Consider the following 21,364-nt stretch of genomic DNA (forward strand, 5'->3'; position numbering starts at 1 on the left):
GCAGCCTACCAGGCTCCTCCGTCCATGGGATTTTCCAGGCAAGAGTACTGGAGTGGGGTGCCATTGCCTTCTCCGAATAAGCCTCTAGTCAACATAAAACTGTTATCTAATGTCACACTGTTCTTAGATTTTCTTCCAGTTTTCTTGAGATATAATTGCCATACAGCCCTGTGTAAATTTAAGGTGTATATATAGCATAATAATTTGACATACATACATCACGAAATGATTATCAGAATTGTCACCCTATTTTTAACATTGGATCCTATGATAAGACTGTTCAGTTAATGTTTGAGAAATCGTAATCTTGTCTAAGCCTATTTTTCTATATAAATAACTGCAGAGCCCTGAAGTTTAGTGTAATATTTCTCTGAGTTTTCTTTTTATGTAAATTGATATTCTTACTCACCCTATAAGCAACTCCTGACAAAGTTGACCACACCCTCCCTCTTTGTTAAAGCTTTTTTTTGTTCATTTTTAGCTTCCAAGAGACATTCTTCTGAGATTTTTTTCCCTGACTTCCACCTTGTGTATTCTTTCTCCTTTTCTGGTTCTTCGCCCTCTTCCCAGCTCTAGGCTTGAAGGCCCTGGAACTCAGCGCTCACCCTCCTCCCTCTTCTGTCTGCATAGTTCCTGGGTGTTCCCTGGAGATCTCACCAGAGACAGTGGCTTTCTATTTCATCTCGTGCTGCTATCTCTAACTTTTATCCCCAGCCCTAAGACTTTCCCCCGAGTACACATTTGTTTGTCTAGCCAACTGTCTGCTCAGTATCACCTCCTGGATACCTAATAAATATCTCAGACTTTACATATCCAAAATTAAACTCCTGACTTTTCTCCTCAAGCTTATTAGCCTCTCAATGAGTGCCATCGCAATCTCTCCCAATACTCAAGCCCAAAACCCCAAGTATCATCAGCAATTCACCGGCAGGTCCATTCAGCCCTGCCTTCACCACAGATCTCGCCGTGTGTCCCCACCACGCCTGCTGTTGCCTCACTGTCTGTCATCTTCTCTCGGACTATTACCACAGTTTCCAAAACTGGTCTTCTTATGTCAGCACTTGTACGCCTACGGTCAGAGTTTCATACCCTAGGCAGAGTGACTCTCGGAAAATATGAATCAGATTGTGTCACTTCCCTGCTTAACACTCTTCAGTGGCTTCCCACCACATTTAAAATGCAACTGATATCCTAGAGGAGGGAGATGAGGAGGGAGGTTCAAGAGGGAGGGACACATGTACACCTGTGACTGACTCATGTTGGTGTATGGCAGAAACCAATACAATACTGTGAAGCAAATATTTGCAATAAAAAATTAAAAAAAAAATACAATCCAAACTCTGTACCATGACATTCAGAGAGCCCTGTATGAACTGCCTCTCACCTCAGTCCTGGCCACACCTGTGCTCTCCCTTCACCTAGAGTTCTCTCTGTCTCTTAAACTTCCTTGGCAGCTTTCTCCATCTTCCTTGAATCTACGCTGCTTGTTTCTACTTCAAGACCCTCACTCTGGCTAATCCTTCGGCTTGGAACTGTCTTCACTTGGATCTCCACGTAGCTTGCCCTTTACGATGCCATTCAGCTGTCTGCTCAAATTTCCTTCCTCAAGGGGACCTTCCCCAGCCACCCAGTCTAGATGGCGTCACCCTCAGTCATTTCTCTCCTCAATCAGCTTTACTTTTTTCTTCATAAAATTTACCGTTATCTGAGGGAATGAATAAGACTATAGTTAGAAACATTTAAACACAAATTTACTTGGTTTGAAAGAGCTTTACCTTTTGTGTTGCTGTTTCTAATTACTACATGTATGCAGCTCATTCTTTTATAATCAAAACTTCAAGAATTTTTTTCTGTCTTAATTCACTTCAAACAAAATTTAAATTTTGCAATAGGCACCTTCTCTAAAATCAGATTAAGTATAGAACTTGAGCTGCCTTTCCGGCGAGTAGGCCCTCATCCCGGGTATGAACCTTGATTAACGAGCTCCTTAGAACTCTACAGTCCCCACTTCTGTGGGGTTTTAAGACTGCCTCTGAGAAGCAGCATTTGGGCCATAATAGAGCCCCAAATTATATAGGGCTATGTATACAGTTGCATAGAAAATACATGTATATTTACATATATCAGTGTGTGTGTATATATATATATGTATGTATATATATGTATATCAGAATATTTCAGGCTACATATATATACAAATTTATGCAGTTGACAACAAAAAAAATGCCCTCTTATCCTACTATTCTAGTCAAAAGGTGGGTTCTTTGACAATTTGACCTACATTACTAATAGCATTTTCATTTTCAGATGATGACAGATAAAGAAGAAACTAACTCTATAGTCTGAGGCCAGAATACACATGGGTTCTAACTTGAGGCCTTTCAAAGAAGCAGAAGCAGACACCCTAGGCTCACTTGAGTGGTTGAAGATAAAATGGGTCAGTTTGGATGAAAACACTGATGAACCTAAATTACGAAGAGCCACATGCAACCATACGGCACAGGAACCATGCCCAACAGCACCAAGTCAGGAACACAGAAATCTCATTTGTAAGCTCAGCCCAGTCCCCGGCCATTCTGGGCACATTCTGACACACTGCCATCAGTGGAGTCTTTTTAAAACCAAAGTGCACTTGGTAGCTAATACCTCTCTACTTCTCTCAAAGAAGATCTAAGCTTACTGACTGGAAAGAATAAGGCAAAGTTTTGTTTGAACATGATTTTCCAATTCAACGATCCTTGAGGTAATGGGAGAAATCTATCGTGTTCTTGGGTTTGAAGCCAGGCCTTGCCACTCTCTGGATCCATTCCTGGAAACAGCTTGCTTAACCTCCCTGAGCCTTTGTTTTTCTTCCTCAATATAATGGGGTTAATAATACCTTCTTCACATACTGTTGTGAAGATCAGTTGTTTAATACATACAAATCACTTTCACAGTGCTTGGCAATCAACAGATGTACTCTCCTCTGTCTCTTTCTCCAGAGTATCATGGTCTGATGGAATGTAGAAATCTTCTCAGCAGATATTTTAATTTCCTTTTCTGCTAGATAAACTCCTACTTGGCTCACTTCAGCACTCAGCCTGACTGACATGTCTTTGGGAAACCTTCCTGTAGTTCAAGATTGGGTTCAGTGCCCCTCCTGTGTTTTCCTAATAATTTCATAGCATTTGTCAAATATTGTAATTGCTTGTTTACTTATCACCCTCCTCCAGTTAATATATTGAGTTCGGTCTTATCTGTTTTATCCATTGTCAAATGTCCAGAAGCCGGTGGGATGCCTGGCACATAGCTGCCAGTAGGTGGTCATAGATATTTATTGAACAAATGAGTATATGAATGAATTTTCTGATGCATAACAGACAGCAACATTTTGAATCAACCAGTAAGAATTGTGTTAGACATTGTGACATTAAAATGCAAAAGAAGGACTTCCCTCATGATCCAGTGTTTGGAGCTCCACTGCAAGAAGCATGGGTTTAATCCCTGGTCAGGGAACTAAGATCTTTCTTGCTGCATGGCATGGCAAGAAAGAAAAAATAAAAACACAACAGGGCCAAATTTTTTCTTTAAGAATGCCACTCTAAGTATGGGGAGGAAAATGCTTCATTTTTCCAGAAAACTTTTATAGGCTTTCCAGATGTATAGACTTTTGCAGATGTTTACCATGAACTATAGCATGTTTACTTACATACAGTTTTAAAATAGAAAATAACCAATAACTACATGGTAAATACTATGAAGTTTTTTAGGCACGTGTTTTTAATCTTAGATTGATTACTTGCTTTCACAAAACTTCAGCAAGGTAGGTATCTCATTTGAGATTTGACATGAAATGCCTTAAAAATCCAAGAGTAGGAATAGAGACTTATGAACATAAGAATAGAGACCTATGTACAATGCGCCCAAATATTTAGGGTTATGTTTCAAGTTCAGTTCAGTTCAGTCGCTCAGTTGTGTCCGACTCTTTGAGACCCCATGAATTGCAGCACACCAGGCCTCCCTGTCCATCACCAACTCCCGGAGTTCACTCAGACTCACGTCCATCGAGTCGGCGATGCCATCCAGCCATCTCATCCTCTGTCGTCCCCTTCTCCTCCTGCCCCCAATCCCTCCCAGCATCAGAGTCTTTTCCAATGAGTCAACTCTTCGCATGAGGTGGCCAAAGTACTGGAGTTTCAGCTTTAGCATCAGTCCTTCCAAAGAAATCCCAGGGCTGATCTCCTTCAGAATGGACTGGTTGGATCTCCTTGCAGTCCAAGGGACTGTCAAGAGTCTTCTCCAACACCACAGTTCAGAAGCATCAATTCTTTGGTGCTCAGCTTTCTTCACAGTCCAACCTCACATCCATACATGACTACTGGAAAAACCAGAGCTTTGACTAGACGGACCTTTGTTGGCAAAGTAATGTCTCTGCTTTTCTATATACTGTCTAGGTTGGTCATAATTTTCCTTCCAAGGAGTAAGCGTCTTTTAATTTCGTGGCTGCAGTCACCATCTGCAGTGATTTTGGAGCCCCCAAAAATAAAAGTCTGACACTGTTTCCACTGTTTCCTCATCTATTTGCCATGAAGTGATGGGACCAGATGCCATGATCTTCGTTTTCTGAATGTTGAGCTTTAAGCCAACTTTTTCACTCTCCTCTTTCACTTTCATCAAGAGGCTTTTTAGTTCCTCTTCACTTTCTGCCATAAGGGTGGTGTCATCTGCATATCTGAGACTTTATCCTGCATGAAGATCTGGAAATTCTGATTTGCATTAAGAATTCCTAGACTCCTTGGAGATCCATGCTGCAGGTGGCAGTGTAGACAGAAGTGGCCCCACTGCATAGCCCATCTCCCTTTTCTTATCACTTTTGTCTCCATCCTGGGATTTCCCTGATGGCTTAGATGGTAAAGCATCTGAGTTCTATGCAGGAAGCCTGGGTTCAATTCCTGGATCGAGAAGATCCCTTGGAGAAGGGAACAGCTACCCACTCCAGTATTCTTGCCTGGAGAATTCCATAGACAGAGGAGCCTGGCGGGCTACAGTCCATAGGGTTGCAAAGAGTCAGACATGACTGAGAAGCTACCACTAACACTTAGGCTCCATCCTACACCTGGGAAGTTTCAAGCACAGCCCAGCCTGCACATCCAAGTTCCATGTACCTTTCCACAAACTTCTGCTCTTGGTCATCTCTCAGGCCAGAGGTGCACACTCTGGTGGTCTGCCCTCTTATCAAAAAGGCAGGCTCCAGGAGTTATCTCAGAGCTCTTCAATCAGAAAGTTCTGGGGTCCCTGGTAACAAAGAGTGTGGCCTAGAAAGGTATTGGCGGGGAGAGACATCAGGTGAAGATGTTCCCTTTGCTCCACAGACTCTTCACACCTTATGTGTGTTTGTGTGTGTGTGTGTGTGTGCGTGTGTATGTGTTAGTCCCTTAGTTGTGTCCTACTCTTTGTGACCGCATGGACTGTAGCCTGCCAGGCTCCTCTGTCCAGGGAACTCTTTAGGCAAGAATACTGCAGTGGGTAGGCATTCCCTTCTCCAGGGATCTTCCCAACCCAAAATTGGGTATCACATATTGCAAGCAGATTCTTTACCGTCTGAACCACCAGGGAAGCCCTGGGCTGGGGTTCAACCAGAGGAGGCCAGAGCAGAATCCTCTAAAGTTTGGATCTAGGCTATGGACCCCTCTTGACTGGGTCTAAAGGAAAGTATCAAAGTAAGCAAGTATATTTGTCTTCCAAAGTCATTTCTTTGCTGGTATTAGGATATGAGGGGAGATGAGCACCAGAGGAAATGAAGTCTTGATCATATTTATGTCTACCTGAAAAGATGAAGAGCTGAGTTCCATCTGTGGGATTTTTGAACCTTTGGCTCCAGAAAGTCTACTCTCCTAGAGGCAATGCTAAGCTAATACCTCTGCCACAAGAATTGATTTGACTTTAGTTCTTACCTCTAAGTATTTTTTTAAAGATTGGTTATCTACTCAATGGTTTACTGATTGCTTTCTCTGGTCTGTGCTAACCTGAGAGGTGAGGCATTTAGAATGGGGCTGCCCAGCAGTTAGACTCAAGGAAGGTATTTTTCAGAGGATGGCCAAAGTGTTTTTTTTTTGTTTTTTTTTTTATGAAGATACTTCCAGGAAGCCTGCAATTAGCCAAATCACAGATTTCCAGTTATTTCAGTCTTGTTAACAACACATCTGTCTCAAGTTGGAGAATGAGCCTCAGTTATAGATGCTTTTGGAAACCTTCAATTACAGCAGCCTCAGAAAGCACCGCTGCTGTATACTAACAAGCAGTCCTCAGCAGCAACAAGAGACAGATTGACTAATAATTAGCAAATGTACTGCAGAAGGCCTCTCTAAAGGTAAAATATAATAATTTGCTTTTCCATTTCTTAGAGTGGAGCTGGTTGTGAGATACTGATGTCTCCTTGCTCCAAACAATACTTGACATTGTATTAGCTGGAGTAACCTTGAAATATTTTTTTTAAAGTGAAGGAAGTGTCTTCTGTGTATATAGTACTTTGAGTTTTCATAACATACCTTTTTTTTTTGCATTTGGAATGTGAATAGTAAGAACTTTCCCCATGAGGGAATTCATGTTTTCTGCCATTGTTAATTGTTTTCAGTGTTGACTTTAAATACAAAGCTGAATGAACACTAGAAATGTCTTAGGCTGCTGAAGTGATATTTGCAGTAAGGAGATGGTGGTTGAGGAAACTGGTATGAGTTAAAGAATTAAAGGGAAAAAATAGACTTATAAAGAAATATGAATGAATTGCAGTTCCTCAGAAAGATGTCTGATTGTTGTCTTCAGATATATGCAAGATTTTTTCTTTTTGGTTGGTTGACCAGTTTTCCAAATCCAGGGACTTAAGAATTGTAGAAAGGATGACTCTTCTTGCTAAACTATTATGATAGAGTTAATATGAGTCACGTATGTTTCCGAAGGATTACCACAAATCAAAAGTTCTCTCAGGAGAAGATGAGCGCACGTTCTTCTACTCTGCCATCTTGTCAGAATAGTGATACCCCACGTCCAAGGCCAAAGGAGAAGCCCCTACAAGACGGTAGGAGGAGTGAAGTCACATTTAGAATCAAACCCCAGACCTGCCAGAAATGCTCAGAGGGCTCAAACAAGACCTTGTGCGCACCAGGACCCAGAGGCCCCACAGAGACTGAGCCAGGCTTGCCTTCGAGTGTTTGAATGTCTCCTGCGGAGGCATGGGTCAGCAGTGACTTGCCCCAGGGACAGGGGCTCTGGCTGCAGCAGGCCTGGGTTACCCAGCCTGTGGCATAAGCCCTCTTGGAAGAGGTCACCATTAGCCCCTCCACAGAGATACCGAGCAGATGACCCACAAATTGCAGAACAATTATACCAAAGAAATTCTTGCACTGTGAAGAAAGTTCCAGGACACGCAACAGATTTCCCAACCTGGGGATCCAGCAAAGGGACTGAGAACCCCCAGGGAATTTGACTTTGGAGGTGAGTGGGAGATGGAGCCAGACTTGTCTGTGAGTGTCCAGGAGTCCAAACAATAGGGAGGGAAAACAGCCCAGCCCTTCAACAGAAAATTTGATTAAAGATTTACTGAGCCTGGCCCCGCCCATCAGAACAAGACCCAGTTTAGTCTCTCCCTTCAGGAAACTTACATAAGCCTCTTATCTTCATTCATCAGAGAGCAGACAATGAAAACCACAATCTCAGAAAACTAACCAAACTGATCACATGGACCACGGTCCTGTCTAACTCAGTGAAACTATGAGCCATGCCGTGTAGGGCCACCCAAGACGGACAGGTCATGGTGGAGAGTTCTGACAAAACGTGGTCCGCTGGAGAAGGGAATGGCAAACCACTTCAGTATTCTTGCCTTGAGAACCCCGTGAACAGTATGAAAAGGCAAAAAAAATATGACACTGAAAGATGAACTCCCCAGGTCAAGATGCCCAATATGCAACTGGAGTAGAGTAGAGAAATAACTCAGAAAGAATGAAGAGATGGAGCCAAAGTGAAAACAATGTCCAGCTGTGGATGTGATTGGTGATGGAAGTAAAGTCTGATGCTGAAAAGAGCAATATTACATAGGAACCTGGAATGTTAGGTCCATGAATCAAGGCAAATTAGAAGTGGTCAAACAGGAGATGGCAAGAGTGAACATTGATATTTTAGGAATCAGTGAACTAAAATGGACTGGAATGGGTGAATTTAATTCAGATGACCATTATATCTACTACTGTGGGCAAGAACCCCTTAGAAGAAATGGAGTAGCCCTCATCGTCAACAAAAGAGTCCAATATGCAGTACATGGGTGCAGTCTCAAAAACGACAGAATGATCTCGGTTCGTTTCCAAGGCAAACCATTCAATATCACAGTAATCCAAGTCTATGCCCCAACCACTAATACCGAAGAAGCTGAAGTTGAACAGTTATATGAAGACCTACAAGACCTTCTAGAATTAACACATCCAAACAGATGTTCTTTTCATCATAGGGGACCAGATTGCAAAAGTAGGAAATCAGAAGATACCTGGAGTAACAGGCAAGTTTGGCCATGGAGTACAAAATGAAGCAGGGCAAAGGCTAACAGAGTTTTGCCAAGAGAAAGCCCTGGTCATAGCAAACACTCTCTACCAACAACACAAGAGATGACCCTACAGATGGACATCACCAGGTGGTTGACATCTAAATCAAACTGATTAAATTCTTTGCAGCCAAAGATGGAGAAGCTCTATACAGTCAGCAAGGAGAAGGTGATGGCACCCTACTCCAGGACTCTTGCCTGGAAAACCCCATGGACAGAGGAGCCCGGTAGGCTGAAGTCCATGGGGTTGCTAAGAGTTGGACACGACTGAGCGACTTCACTTTCACTTTTCACTTTCATGCGTTGGAGAAGGAAATGGCAACCCACTCCAGTGTTCCTGCCTGGAGAATCCCAGGGACAAGGGGAGCCTGGTGGGCTGCCATCTATGGGGTCGCACAGAGTCAGACATAACTGAAGCGACTTAGCAGCAGCAGCAGCATACAGTCAGCAAAAACAAGACCAGGAGCTAACCATGGCTCAAATCATGAACTGCTTATTGCCAAATTCAGACTTAAATTGAAGACAGTAGGAAAAACCACTAGACCATTCAAGAGATATGACCCAAATCAAATCCTTTACAATTGTAGAGTGAAAGTGACAAACGGATTCAAGGGATTCGATCTGATAGACAGTACCTGAAGAACTATGGATGGAAGTTCGTGACATTGTACAGGAGACAGTGATCAAGACCATCCCCAAGAAAAGGAAATGCAAAAAGGCAAAATGGTTGTCTGAGGAGGCCTAACAAATAACTGAGAAAAGAAGAGAAGCTAAAGGCAAAGAAGAAAAAGTAAAGATATCCCCATCTGAATGCAGAATTCCAAAGAATAGCAAAGAGAGATAAAGCCTTCCTCAATGATCAATGCAAAGTAATAGAGGAAAACAGTAGAATGGGAAAGACTAGAGATCTCTTCAAGAAAATCAAAGATACCAAGGGAATGTTTCATGCAAAGATGGGCACAATAAAGGACAGAAATGGTATGGACCTAACAGAAGCAGAAGATATTAAGAAAAGGTTTGGTATGTGGTTCAGTTCAGTCACTCACTCATGTCCGACTCTTTGTGACTGAAAGGACTGCAGCACACCAGGCCTCCCTGTCCATCACCAGCTCCCAGAGCTTGCTCAAACTCATGTCCATCGAGTCGGTGATGCCATCCAACCATCTCACCCTCTGTTGTCCCCTTCTCCTCCTGCCTTCAATCTTCAATCCCAGCAAAATGTCTTCATGACCAGATAAGCATGATGGTGTGATCACTCACTTAGAGCCAGACATCCTGGAATGTGAAGTCAAGTGGGCCTTAGGAAGCATCACTGTGAACAAAGCTAGTGGAAGTGATGGAATTCCAGCTGAGCTTTTTGAAATTCTAAAAGATGATGCTGTGAAAGTGCTGCACTCAATATATCAGCAAATTTGGAAAACTCAGCAGTGGCCACAGGACTGGAAAAGGTCAGCTTTCATTCCAATCCCAAAGAAGGGCAATGCCAAAGAATCCTCAAACTACTGCACAATTGCATTCATCTCATAGGCTAGCAAAGTAATGCTCAGAATTCTCCAAGCCAGGCTTCAACAGTATGTGAACCGTGAACTTCTAGATGTTCAAGCTGGTTTTAGAAAGGGCAGAGGAACCAGAGATCAAATTGCCAACATCCATTGGATCATCGAAAAAGCAAGAGAGTTCCAGAAAAACATCTACTTCTCCTTTGTTGACTACACTAAAGCTTTTGACTGTGTGGATCACAGCAAACTGGAAAATTCTTAAAGAGATGGGAATACCAGACTACCTGACCTGCCTCCTGAGAAATCTGTGTGCAGGTCAAGAAGTGACGGTTAGAACCAGACATGGAACAACAGACTGGTTCCAGATTGGGAAAGGAGTACATTAAGGCTGTATATTGTCACCCTGCTTATTTAACTTGTATGCAGAGTACATCATGAGAAATGCCGGGCTGGATGAAACACAAGCTGGAATCAAGATTGCCAGGAGAAATATCAATAACCTCAGACATGCAGATGACACCACCCTTATGGCAGAAAGTGAAGAGGAACTGAAGAGTCTCTTGTTGAAAGTGAAAGAGGAGAATGAAAAGCTGGCTTAAAACCAACATTCAGAAAACTAAGATCATGGCATCCAATCCCATTACTTCATGGCATATAGATGGGGAAACAGTGAAAACAGTGAGAAACTATTTTTATGGGTTCCAAAATCACTGCAGATGGTTACTGCAGCCTTGAAATTAAAAGGGCACTTGCTCCTTTGAAGAAAAGCTATGACCAACCTAGACAGCATATTAAAAAGCAGAGATATTACTTTGCCAACAAAGGTCTGTCTAGTCAAAGCTATGGTTTTTTTCAGCAGTCATGTATGGATGTGAGAGTAAGCCATAAAGAAAGCTGAGTGCTGAAGAATTGATGCTTTTGAACTGTGGTGCTGGAGAAGACTCTTGAGAGTCCCTTGGACTGCAAGGAGATCCAACCAGTGCATCCTAAAGGAAATCAGTCCTGATTATTCATTGGAAGGACTGATGTTGAAGCTGAAACTCCAATACTTTGGCCACCTGATGTGAAGAACTGACTCATTGGAAAAGACCCTGATGCTGAGATTGAAGACTGAAGGTAGGAGGAGAAGGAGACAACAGAAGATGAGATGGTTGGATGGCATCACCAACTCGATGGACATGAGTTTGAGCAAGCTCTGGGAGCTGGTGATGGACAGGGAGGCCTGGTGTTTGCAGTCCATGGGATCACAGAGTTAGATGCAACTGAGCAACTGAACTGATGACAAACTTATGGTATTTGATTTGCTAAAAATTCATTAAGAAATTTTACATCTGCTTTCATGAGAGATTTGTCAGTGATTTACTCTTTCTTCTAAACTCTTTGCCTGGTTTTGGCACTATGGTAGCCTTATAGTATGAGTTGGGAAGTAGTCCTTTCTTGATTTTCTGGAAAAGTTTGTGTAGAATTGTTATTTCTTCATTAACTATTGGGTTCAGTTCAGGGCAGTCGCTCAGTCATGTCCGACTCTGTGACTCCATGGACTGCACCACGCCAGGCCTCCCTGTCCATCACCATCTCCTGGAGTTCACTCAAACTCATGTCCATCGAGTCGGTGATGCCATCCAGACATCTCATCCTCTGTTGTCCCCTTCTCCTCTTGCCCCCAATCCCTCCCAGCATCCGAGTCTTTTCCAATGAGTCAGCTCTTCGCATGAGGTGGCCAAAGTATTGGAGTTTCAGCTTCAACATCAGTCCTTCCAAAGAACACCCAGGGCTGATCTCCTTTAGGATGGACTGGTTGGATCTCCTTGCAGTTCAAGGGACTCTCAAGAGTCTTCTCCAACACCACAGTTCAAAATCATCAATTCTTCAACACTCAGCTTTCTTCATAATCCAACTCTCATATCCATACATGACTACTCCCAGTCAAATGATCTGGGGATATTTTTTGTGGGAAGATTTTAAACTGACTAAAATTGATTGATATAGGGATTCAGGTTATCTATTTTTTTCTTGAGTGAACTTTGGTACTTTGTGCCTTTTGAAGAGTTTATTCATTTTATTTAAGTTGTGGAATATATTAGTATAAACTTGCTGAGAATGCTCCCATATTCTTTTAATAGCTGTAGAATCTGGAGTGGTGTCACCTTATTCATTCCTGATGTTGATAATTTTGTCTACTTTTCCAGATCTATCTGCCTAGAGCTTTATCAGTTTTATTGGCCTTCTGAAAAAATGAATATTTTGTTTTACTGACTTTTTCCTGTTGGTTTTCTTTTGTCTTTTTCATTGATTTTTAATCTGATTATTACTGTTCCCTATTTTAGCTTCTATTTGCTCTTTTTTGTTTCTAGTTTTCTAAGATGGAGCCTGAGGTTATTTATTTGAAATCATTCTCTTTTACCAGTAAAGGCAATTTAGTGCTAAAATCGCCTCAAAGTACTGCTTTAGCTGTATTGCAGAAAATGTTATATGTTGTATTTTTATTTGGTTCCAAATATTTTCCTTTTTTTTTTCTTTCTCCATTTTGTTTTCCAAATACTTTATTTTTATTTCTTCTTTGACTCACAGTCTATTTAGAAGAATGCTCTGTTTTGTTTCCAAATATTTGGAACTTGTTCACATGTCTTTCTGTTATTGGTTATTAATTTAATTTCATTAAAGTCAGAAACAAACTTGAATCCTTTTAAAATTATTGATACTTCTTTTATGACAAATTTTAATTGCCTGGTCTTCCCATTTTCCCAGTTTCTTCTTCTCAACTCTGAGAGAGACTCCTGGACTTCACCGAGGTTCTTCCTCCCAACATTGTAGCATGGAAACGTTCTCCAGAGAGCAAGTTGGGAAATCAAAGTGCTTGCCTCTTTCCTTGCCCTTCATTCAGGGGTGACTGTCCGTCACTGGTTGATGTCTATTGTTAGCTATTTTGTTTGTTTGTTTTTTAGGTATTTCCAGCAGGAAGATAAATGTAGTCCCTGTTACCTCATCATGGCTCCAAGTACATGTCTTCTCAATTATGATTTTTAACAGAATTTAACGCACTGTAAACCAGTTTGTCTTGTTTAACATTAACCTTGTAATCTTACTGATGCTATTTTAGACTTCATTCTCATCCTAAGCAAATCTTCTTAAGCATTAACTATGAATAGAATGGGCTTCCCTGGTGGCTCAGTGGTCAAGAAACCACCTGCAGGAGACGTGGGTTTGATTCTCTGGGTCAGGAAGATCCCCTAGAGAAGGAAATCACGACCCACCCCGAGATTTTTGCCTGGGAAACCCCATGGACAGATGGAGCCTGGTGGGCTACAGTCCATGGTTCACAAAAGAGTCAGACCCTACTTAGCAATTAAAACAACAACATGAATAGAATAATTTTTGAGCGAGTGCTGTGGAAACCTTAAAATTTCTTTCTTTTGGTATCTGTTTCTCAAACAGTCATCTATATATTCTCTGTCTTTTGCCTAGCCTTCTGAGAGTTGGAATGGAATTTTCAGTCACTACTTTTTGCCCAACAAAAGAGAAGGTTTTTTTGTATCATTAAGGCCAAAGATTGGATAATAAGCTTATGGTTGTTAGAAAGCCGCTTTCTTTGGTCATCTTTTGATAGCACCCACTAAGGGTGTCTGCTGCCTCTTTGACTGAAATAGAGCTAGCCATCTTTTGATGAGATAGAGTCCTGTTCACAGAAGTTATGCCTGTCCTTTTTCTTTTCTCTCCCTCTATATGTAAGGAACAGCGTTTTTCCATTTTTGACCACCTTCTGTCATCCAGCCCCTGGGATGGGTGAACTGTACATGTGATAAGGCTGCATTGCTGTTGCTCATTCTCTTCTCACACATGTGCAACATGGAAAATGAGCCATGAATATAATTTTCATGTCTCAGACTCTTCTTCTCATAATACAGAAATATATATGCATACATAATGGCCATGGTAAGCATCCTTTCCCTCTAATTTCTAATTGACCCTGGAAGTCATGTTCTTATGAAAATTAAGTCTTCTATACGAATTCTGTTATCTATTAACATGTCACTTTATTCTTTTTTTTTTTTCTTTTTCTTGTCCTCTCCTTTACATTCTTAGTATACCTTTATGATTTGTGTGAATTCTACTTTATTGTGTTTACTCCCTTCTCTTACTGAATCACTTACATTGAGATGCTTCCTGTATTTTCAGTTCAGTTCAGTTCAGTCACTCAGTTGTGTCTGACTCTTTGCGACCCCATGAACCATAGCACGCTAGGCCTCCCTGTCCATCATCAACTCCCAGAGTCCACCCAAACCCATGTCCATTGAGTCGGTGATGCCATCCAACCATCTCATCCTCTGTCATCCCCTTCTCCTCCTGCCTTCAATCTTCCCCAGCATCAGTCTTTTCCAGTGAGTCAACTCTTCGCATCATATGGCCAAAGTATTGGAGTTTCAGGTGCAACATCAGTCCTTCCAGTGAACACCCAGGACTGATCTCCTTTAGGATGGACTGGTTGGATCTCCTTTCAGTCCAAGGGACTCTCAAGAGTCTTCTCCAACGCTACAGTGTTTTGTTCACCCTTATTTTCTCTTAAAAATTCTACCAACAAGGTATCTTGTTAACCCCTTCCTGCTTCTCCTTCTGTTTTCCTTTTTTTCATTTCCTTCACTTCTGTATCTGGCAACTTTGCTATCATCACCACCTCTCCATTTTAAATTCAGTCTTAACAGCATTGCTGATAACGCATTTTAAGTGATCATAAATTCTAAATTCATACAAAATTTTTTTATTTAGAACAGAGGATTTTTTAATTCAAAGATCATCTATTTTTGTAAATATGAGCTTGTCACAGTTGTCCTTGATAGTTTTGGCTGGAATACTTTCAGAGCACTGTATATTGATTATGGAAGTGGTGAAAATGAAGTCATTGGTTGTGTGCACAGGTCAGGTGTATGAAATCATATTGAGCTCAACACTAGAGCGAAATACTTGATCAGCCCCAATTGGTTTTCATTGTTTAATATGAAATACATATTTTTACCACTACATGTTTCTAATTCAACACATTGTAGGTCCCTAGGTAGTAACACAGATAGTAGATACTGAGCAGCACAGATACTGAGCTCCTTCTATATAGAGGCACTATATTATATATTTATACATATATTTATATATTATATATTTCAGAGGGTACAAAGATAAGCAACACCTAACTTTGCTTTCAAGGAATTTAATTCAATCCAGTAGTCATATACAGATGTGAGGATTGAACCATAAAGAAAGCTGAGAGCCAAAGAATTGGTGCTTTCAAATTGTGGTGCTGGAGAAGACTCTTGAGAGTCCCTTGGACAGCAAGGAGATCAAACCAGTCCATCCTAAGGGAAATCAACCCTGAATATTCACTGGAAAGACTGATGCTGAAACCAAAGCTCCAATACTTAGGCCATCTGATGCAAAGAGCTGACTCACTGGTAAAGACCCTGATGCTGGGAAAGAGGGCAGGAAGAGAAGCAGGTGACAGAGGATGAGATGGTTGGATTACATCACCAACTCAATGGATATGAGTTTGAGCAAGCTCCAGGAGATAGTGAAGGACAGGGAAGCCTGGATTGCTGCAGTTCATGGGGTCACAAAGAGTTGGACACAACTTAGCGACTGAACAACAACAAGTAGGGAAACAACATGTACATAAATCACAAAAATAGCTAACACTGAGCACTAACTATATTCTAGAATCTAGTTTAAGCACTGCTATGTATTATCCTTTTTGATCCACATAACAGTCCTATGAGATCAATACTGGGTTTTTATGCTCATTTCATATGAGAAAGTTGAGGCATAGAGAGGTTGAGTGCGCAGGTCAAAGTAATATACCTGGAAAACCAGGGGAGATTTTTGAATAGCCGAGTGGCATGGTCAGGCTTGAACTTCAGGCTAGATATTCTCATAGCAATGGTCGGGGTAGACAGAAGCAAGACGTTGGAAACTGGAAGACAACTGCTATTCCAGTCATTTGTGTTGGAATAACCCATTAATTCCTGAACTATAATGATGGTGGTGGAAATGGAAAGAGACTATATAGACTTACAGAGATAAGAAAGAATCTGACAAGTTGATTAAATGATGTCGTTTTGGGCAGTGTGAAACAGTGATAACTTTGAGGTTTTGGTATTGGTATTGGGGAGAACAATGATGCTCTTAAGGAACTGAGAATAGAAAATAACTTAGGTTAGTGATTACTGCAATTGTGATGCTTAGAAGTTTCCAAAGGGAACTGGTTTGTGGGACGGGGTCATGAAGATTCCCTGGAGAAGGAAATGGCAACCCACTCTAGTATTCTGGCATGAAGAATTCTATGGAGAGAGGAGCCTGGTGGACTCCATGGGGTCGCAAAGAGTCATACACTACTGAGTAACTAACACTTTCACTTTTCATAATAAAGCTTAGAGAATTGATTAAGTATTATTTTTACAGTGAATAAAGTTTTTTCTAAATTTATAACTCTCAACATTCATCTCTTACATTGAAACATTTCTAAAGTAATTTGTCTAGTTGCATTGAATCTGATTATTTGCAGTATTGATAGTTAACATCAGTTTCTGTCAAGAGTCATATGGGTTGAGAAAGTTGTACCAAATTGTAAGAACCTAGGGCTTTTAACAATCATGCTTGAAAGAAACCTTGGGAGTTGCATTTGTCAAGCAGCTAGGAAAACCATTCATGCATACCCCGCGTCCAAAGCTCCACAGGCAGCCCAAACGTGAAGAACTGAAAGGTCATTCTTCTTCCTGCGGTGTGATGGTTTGTTGACATATTTTGACACACCAATACAATGCTGAAAGGATCCAACCTTCCTGCAGTACTGGAGAACTCAGGTCTGGACAGAGTACCTGACACTCATTGCATTGCTTTCTTCACCTTTCTCCTCCTCCATAGATAAACTTGTTCTTCAAACATGAAATGCTGCCTTCCCTGCAGAAATATAACAAATTTTAAATGAAGATAAGTGATTGCTTTTTAAATGTCTTGAGCTTTGTTTTTTCCAGTTACCATCAAGCTGAAAACTTTACTTAGACCTATTCATGCTGTTAATTCAAATGAATTTGTTTTTCAAAATGATAAATGTGAATGGAGATTATTAATGCTTGAGAGACCGAAACTAAACAAATGAAGAGATCTCTGTGCTATGATATGTTTTGCAGTCTTCATCGTTGTGATAGAAACCAGTTTATTAGAGTTCACATGTTTGAAGATTACCTCTAAAGTGCAGATGTTTTCATGTACATACAGGTAAATCTTAGGTAGCTTTCGAAGTGCTTGCCTCAGAAGTACATCGTATGTTAAGAGGTTGAAGGGTTAGGTTAAAACCAGAGAGCTGTCAGAAGAGTTTTCTGTCATGTGTAAATGTGTTCTGTGTTAGGATTATATACTGTGAAAAGGAGCTTTGCTTAGTTACCCATTTTATCTCTTAATGCAATATCATGGTGATGTGAGGATGGAAATAAAAAACATTTACCATAATGAATTTATACCATTAATGAAATATAAAAGTAGTAGGCTAAAGTACCTCTTAATCGGGAGCAGCTATTCAGAAAGATTTTCTTGCTGTCTCCACAACTAGTAAATATAAAGTGGAATAATATTCTCCAAGCATTTAGAATGCACTTTGCAAAATGTGAAAAGTTTTATGTATTTGTCATAATATTGGAAAAGAGTATTCAAGTATTTCAGTGATATTGTTTCCAAATGTGATAATTGTCTGCCAAATTAAAATACTTCCATCCAAGTTAAATATTTTAGTGGCATACCTAAAATTAAGATGGAAATTTTGAAGTACTAACTTGTTTCAAACTATTACCTATCTTACATAATCTTTGAAGTTTCCAGTTAGCACCCCGAGCCTCATGCATCTGTTGGATTTGCTTCCCTTTCTGTTTTCTCCATGCTTCCAAAAGTTGTCATGTCACTGGAAACCAAACCCCAGTACCGACAGAGCACTTAAGGCTCCCACCTAGATTACCACCAGGCTTCAACTGCAGTTGCCTCATTCAGGTTAGACCTCTAAGAAGTTTGTGTGTTCTGAGAGCTGACAGCCCTGATCCTGGTCTGCCTGCCCAGGATCTGGTCACACAGGCTCCCCTGTGCCAAAAGGTGGCCACCATCCCAGACCTTACCTTTCAGGATTTTATGTAATTTTTTTTTGACACATATATCTGCCCTTGCAGATGTACTTCTCATTGTAGTCTCTGTCTACATAAGAATAGTTGAAAACCTCTTTTTGCATAAATGTTACATAGGTTAATTTTACTTCTCAATGACAGATTTTCCTGCTGAAACTCAAGTGGTGAAAATCTTTTCTGTTTTCTAACCATTCTCCGTGAAACCTTATAACCCCCACACCCAACATGTGGGGACATGCACATATGTGCATGCACGTGTGCACATGAACACACACTTCTCACAAATTGCTTTGAACACACAGCAAATCTGTTTGAAATGACAGGGAAAGGGTTAAGTCCTGACAATCTTTTTACTAGATTTATTAGTGACTTAATGTCTACACACGTCTTTCTTTAAATTTACCCCTAGGTACCCAGGCATAAATTACCCCAATTGTTTCTAATATTATACCACTTTACAAACATGTTTTCCTCAGAAAGTACACCACGAACTTCTATTGTTTTGCCAAGTTCCTGGAATTCTTTTATAAATTCTTAGTAAAATTCTTTCATTTTGGTGAGAAAAAATATATTCTATCAATTACTTTAAAAAGCAATAATTCATTATAGTTGATCATAAATGTCAGGAAGCAAAGACCCAGCTGAAGCATTTTGTCACTAATCATGCTGTTTTTCTTCTAATTAGTTAATTTACATTTTACAAATTAAGGGTAAAATCCAGACAGAAGATAACATCATAGCTTTAACTGACCTATATTTGTATCTGCCAAATTTAAGTTAATTAGAAATGTAGATGCTGTTTGTTTTAGTTGTCAGAAAAGCTCATCTTTTTTCCTTAAAAAAAAAAAAGTAGACACACTTTTTCCCCCCTCAGCATTTATCATCTAAATAATAGTCTTGCCAAGATGGCAGCCTCATAATAAACTCTTTTCAGTGGAGTGATGGGTAATGAAGCTTGCTTGTGAAGGCAGCGAAAAATGTTGTCTGGCCAAATGCATGAATATGATGGCTAGAGAATCAGTGGACTTTCTCAGTCATCAATCTTTTTAGTAGCCTCTTATACATCTGAATATTTTGATAGATGATCTAATAATTGAGTTATCTATCTTTCTAACTATCAGAGTTGCATAAAAATTATTCTCACATGCTACTGAATATTAAATATATTAGGCATCCAGTAAATTTTTCATAAAAAGGGCCAAAAGGTGAAAGATGTTTGTTATTCTATAAATACCGCTTAATACATTGAATGTTAAGCCCTCTGAAAACTTCCAACTCTTTAATTTCTTTTGTGAGAAGCAGATACATACTTAAAAAGGAGGACATGCCCATTGTAAGCAGGGCATAGAGTAGTTACTGTAGCTAATGAAAGGTAAACCCTGATAACACACAGATGCAACCCAGCAGTGTAAAATAGAATGCCCTTGCTGATCTAACACTAGTGACATATTTAACACTAGTAACACAAATTTTCCATACTGCCTTTCCAGGTAGCTCAGTGGTAAAGAATCTACCTGCCAGTGCAGGAGCCACAGAGGATACACGTTCAGTCCCTGGGTCAGGAAGATCCCCTGGAGAAGGAGATGGCAACCCAGTCCAGTATTCTTGCCAGGATAATCCCATGGACAGAGGAGCCTGGCTGGCTACAGTCCATTGGGTCTGAAGAGTTCGACACGACTGAGCACGTGCGCGTGCACACACACACACACTTTCCTTACAAGAAGCAGAAAGGATGTGAGTGCAAAGAGAGACCGTGTGTTTTCAATGTTTTCGTCAACTGGGGAGGAAGGTGATCCTACCAAAAAGGGCAGCTTGCATATCAGCTGCCTGCCTAACATTTCCCCTGATGACCCAAGCTACCCAAGTATACTTTGCATGCATAGGTAGTTCTTTTCCCCCATATAACTTTATACTGTGTTTTCTTTGGTCATACACCATGCTGACTATCAAAAGTTTATCAACAAGTGTGCTTCACTGGGATTGAAAAGCAGCAAGGAAAATTGGCAGAAAACAGATCTCTCGCCGAGTAGGCTTCCTCCCCAACCACTACCTGCACTTCTTCAAGGTGACCTTGCGGGGATGACTTCCCAGTAACCAGCATTAAAATAGTTCTGCCCTGACAGAGCAGGCATTTGTTGCACGTCTGAAGGGTTACTAATCCTGTGCATCTTAAAAGGCACTCAAATGAACAGAGCCTTGTAAATTGGATTTCTATTAGCCAGACCTGATGATAGCTCTTCATCAGTGGAATGGGAGGAAGTGCTATCAATAGCCCCAGCTCTAAATATCTTTGTTTTTTTAATGCCATACTTATTTTGGGGCTCTCTCATCCAAAATGGTGATGAATGCTAGAATCACCAGAATTGATTGTATTTAAGGTTTTAAATAAACCCTTACAATCTAGACAACAGCTATTTTTAAATGCTTTTCAACCTGAAAAGCGTTTGGAACAAAAGTCAAAAACATAACAGTCAGAAAGGAATATGGTGAAAATGTGTTAAGCCTTGCTCTGTTTATAGTTCCCCACATTGATTTCAGCTCACAGTTTTGCTATTCATAAAAATTGGGGATGATAGACTTTCTTTCTCTTCATTTTCTGCATTGAAAATAATAATTGAGAGGGATAAAGCCAATTGTGGAAATCTCTCAGTTCTGAGGAACATTTCTTGGTTTTAAGAATTTTGCTTTTATAATTTGAGATTGGATAAAAGCTAGTGCTTGTTTTTTGTAAGAGCTATAACTGGGAATTTTAAATTCTTAGGTATCTAGTTTCAATTGTACATTTAAAACAATTGGAAATGACCCGTATTAGGGAAGTTTCAGGGGCAGGGAATACTCTTCGTAATGAAAGCAGCAGACATCTGTGTTCTTTCTAGTCTGTCTTTTGATTAGCGTGGCCTCATCTATCACTAGCCTTTGATATGAACACCAAGAAGTCACGTCCTTTTGTTTTAAATGATAAATATGCCTTTGTCATGAATACTCATAGGCAACCCAGGATTTACATCTGAATTGTCAAAGTGTAACTGCCCAGCTTCTGTGATGAGTGACATTATTAGTGAAATAAAGAAGTTTTTAATTTGTCATGGATAGGCCTTAGATGGTGACATTATGAGACTGTGTAGGTTGTGATGCTAGAAAAAGTTGTC

At 40.4% G+C, this 21,364-nt stretch overlaps 1 protein-coding gene across 7 annotated transcripts in view; it reads left to right on the forward strand.

Annotated features, from left to right (window-relative positions):
• CDIN1 (CDAN1 interacting nuclease 1) overlaps positions 1-21,364 on the forward strand; it is a 235,014-nt gene that overhangs the window by 127,597 nt on the left and 86,053 nt on the right. The window contains exon 11 of one of the 7 annotated variants that reach the window (XM_005211504.5): positions 2,308-7,993. Coding sequence (XP_005211561.1) covers positions 2,308-2,311 — 4 coding nt within the window. The 3' untranslated portion in view covers positions 2,312-7,993. 7 annotated transcript variants of the gene reach the window in all.

Source organism: Bos taurus, chromosome 10, assembly GCF_002263795.3.
Source record: "Bos taurus isolate L1 Dominette 01449 registration number 42190680 breed Hereford chromosome 10, ARS-UCD2.0, whole genome shotgun sequence".
Taxonomy (NCBI): Eukaryota; Metazoa; Chordata; class Mammalia; order Artiodactyla; family Bovidae; genus Bos; species Bos taurus.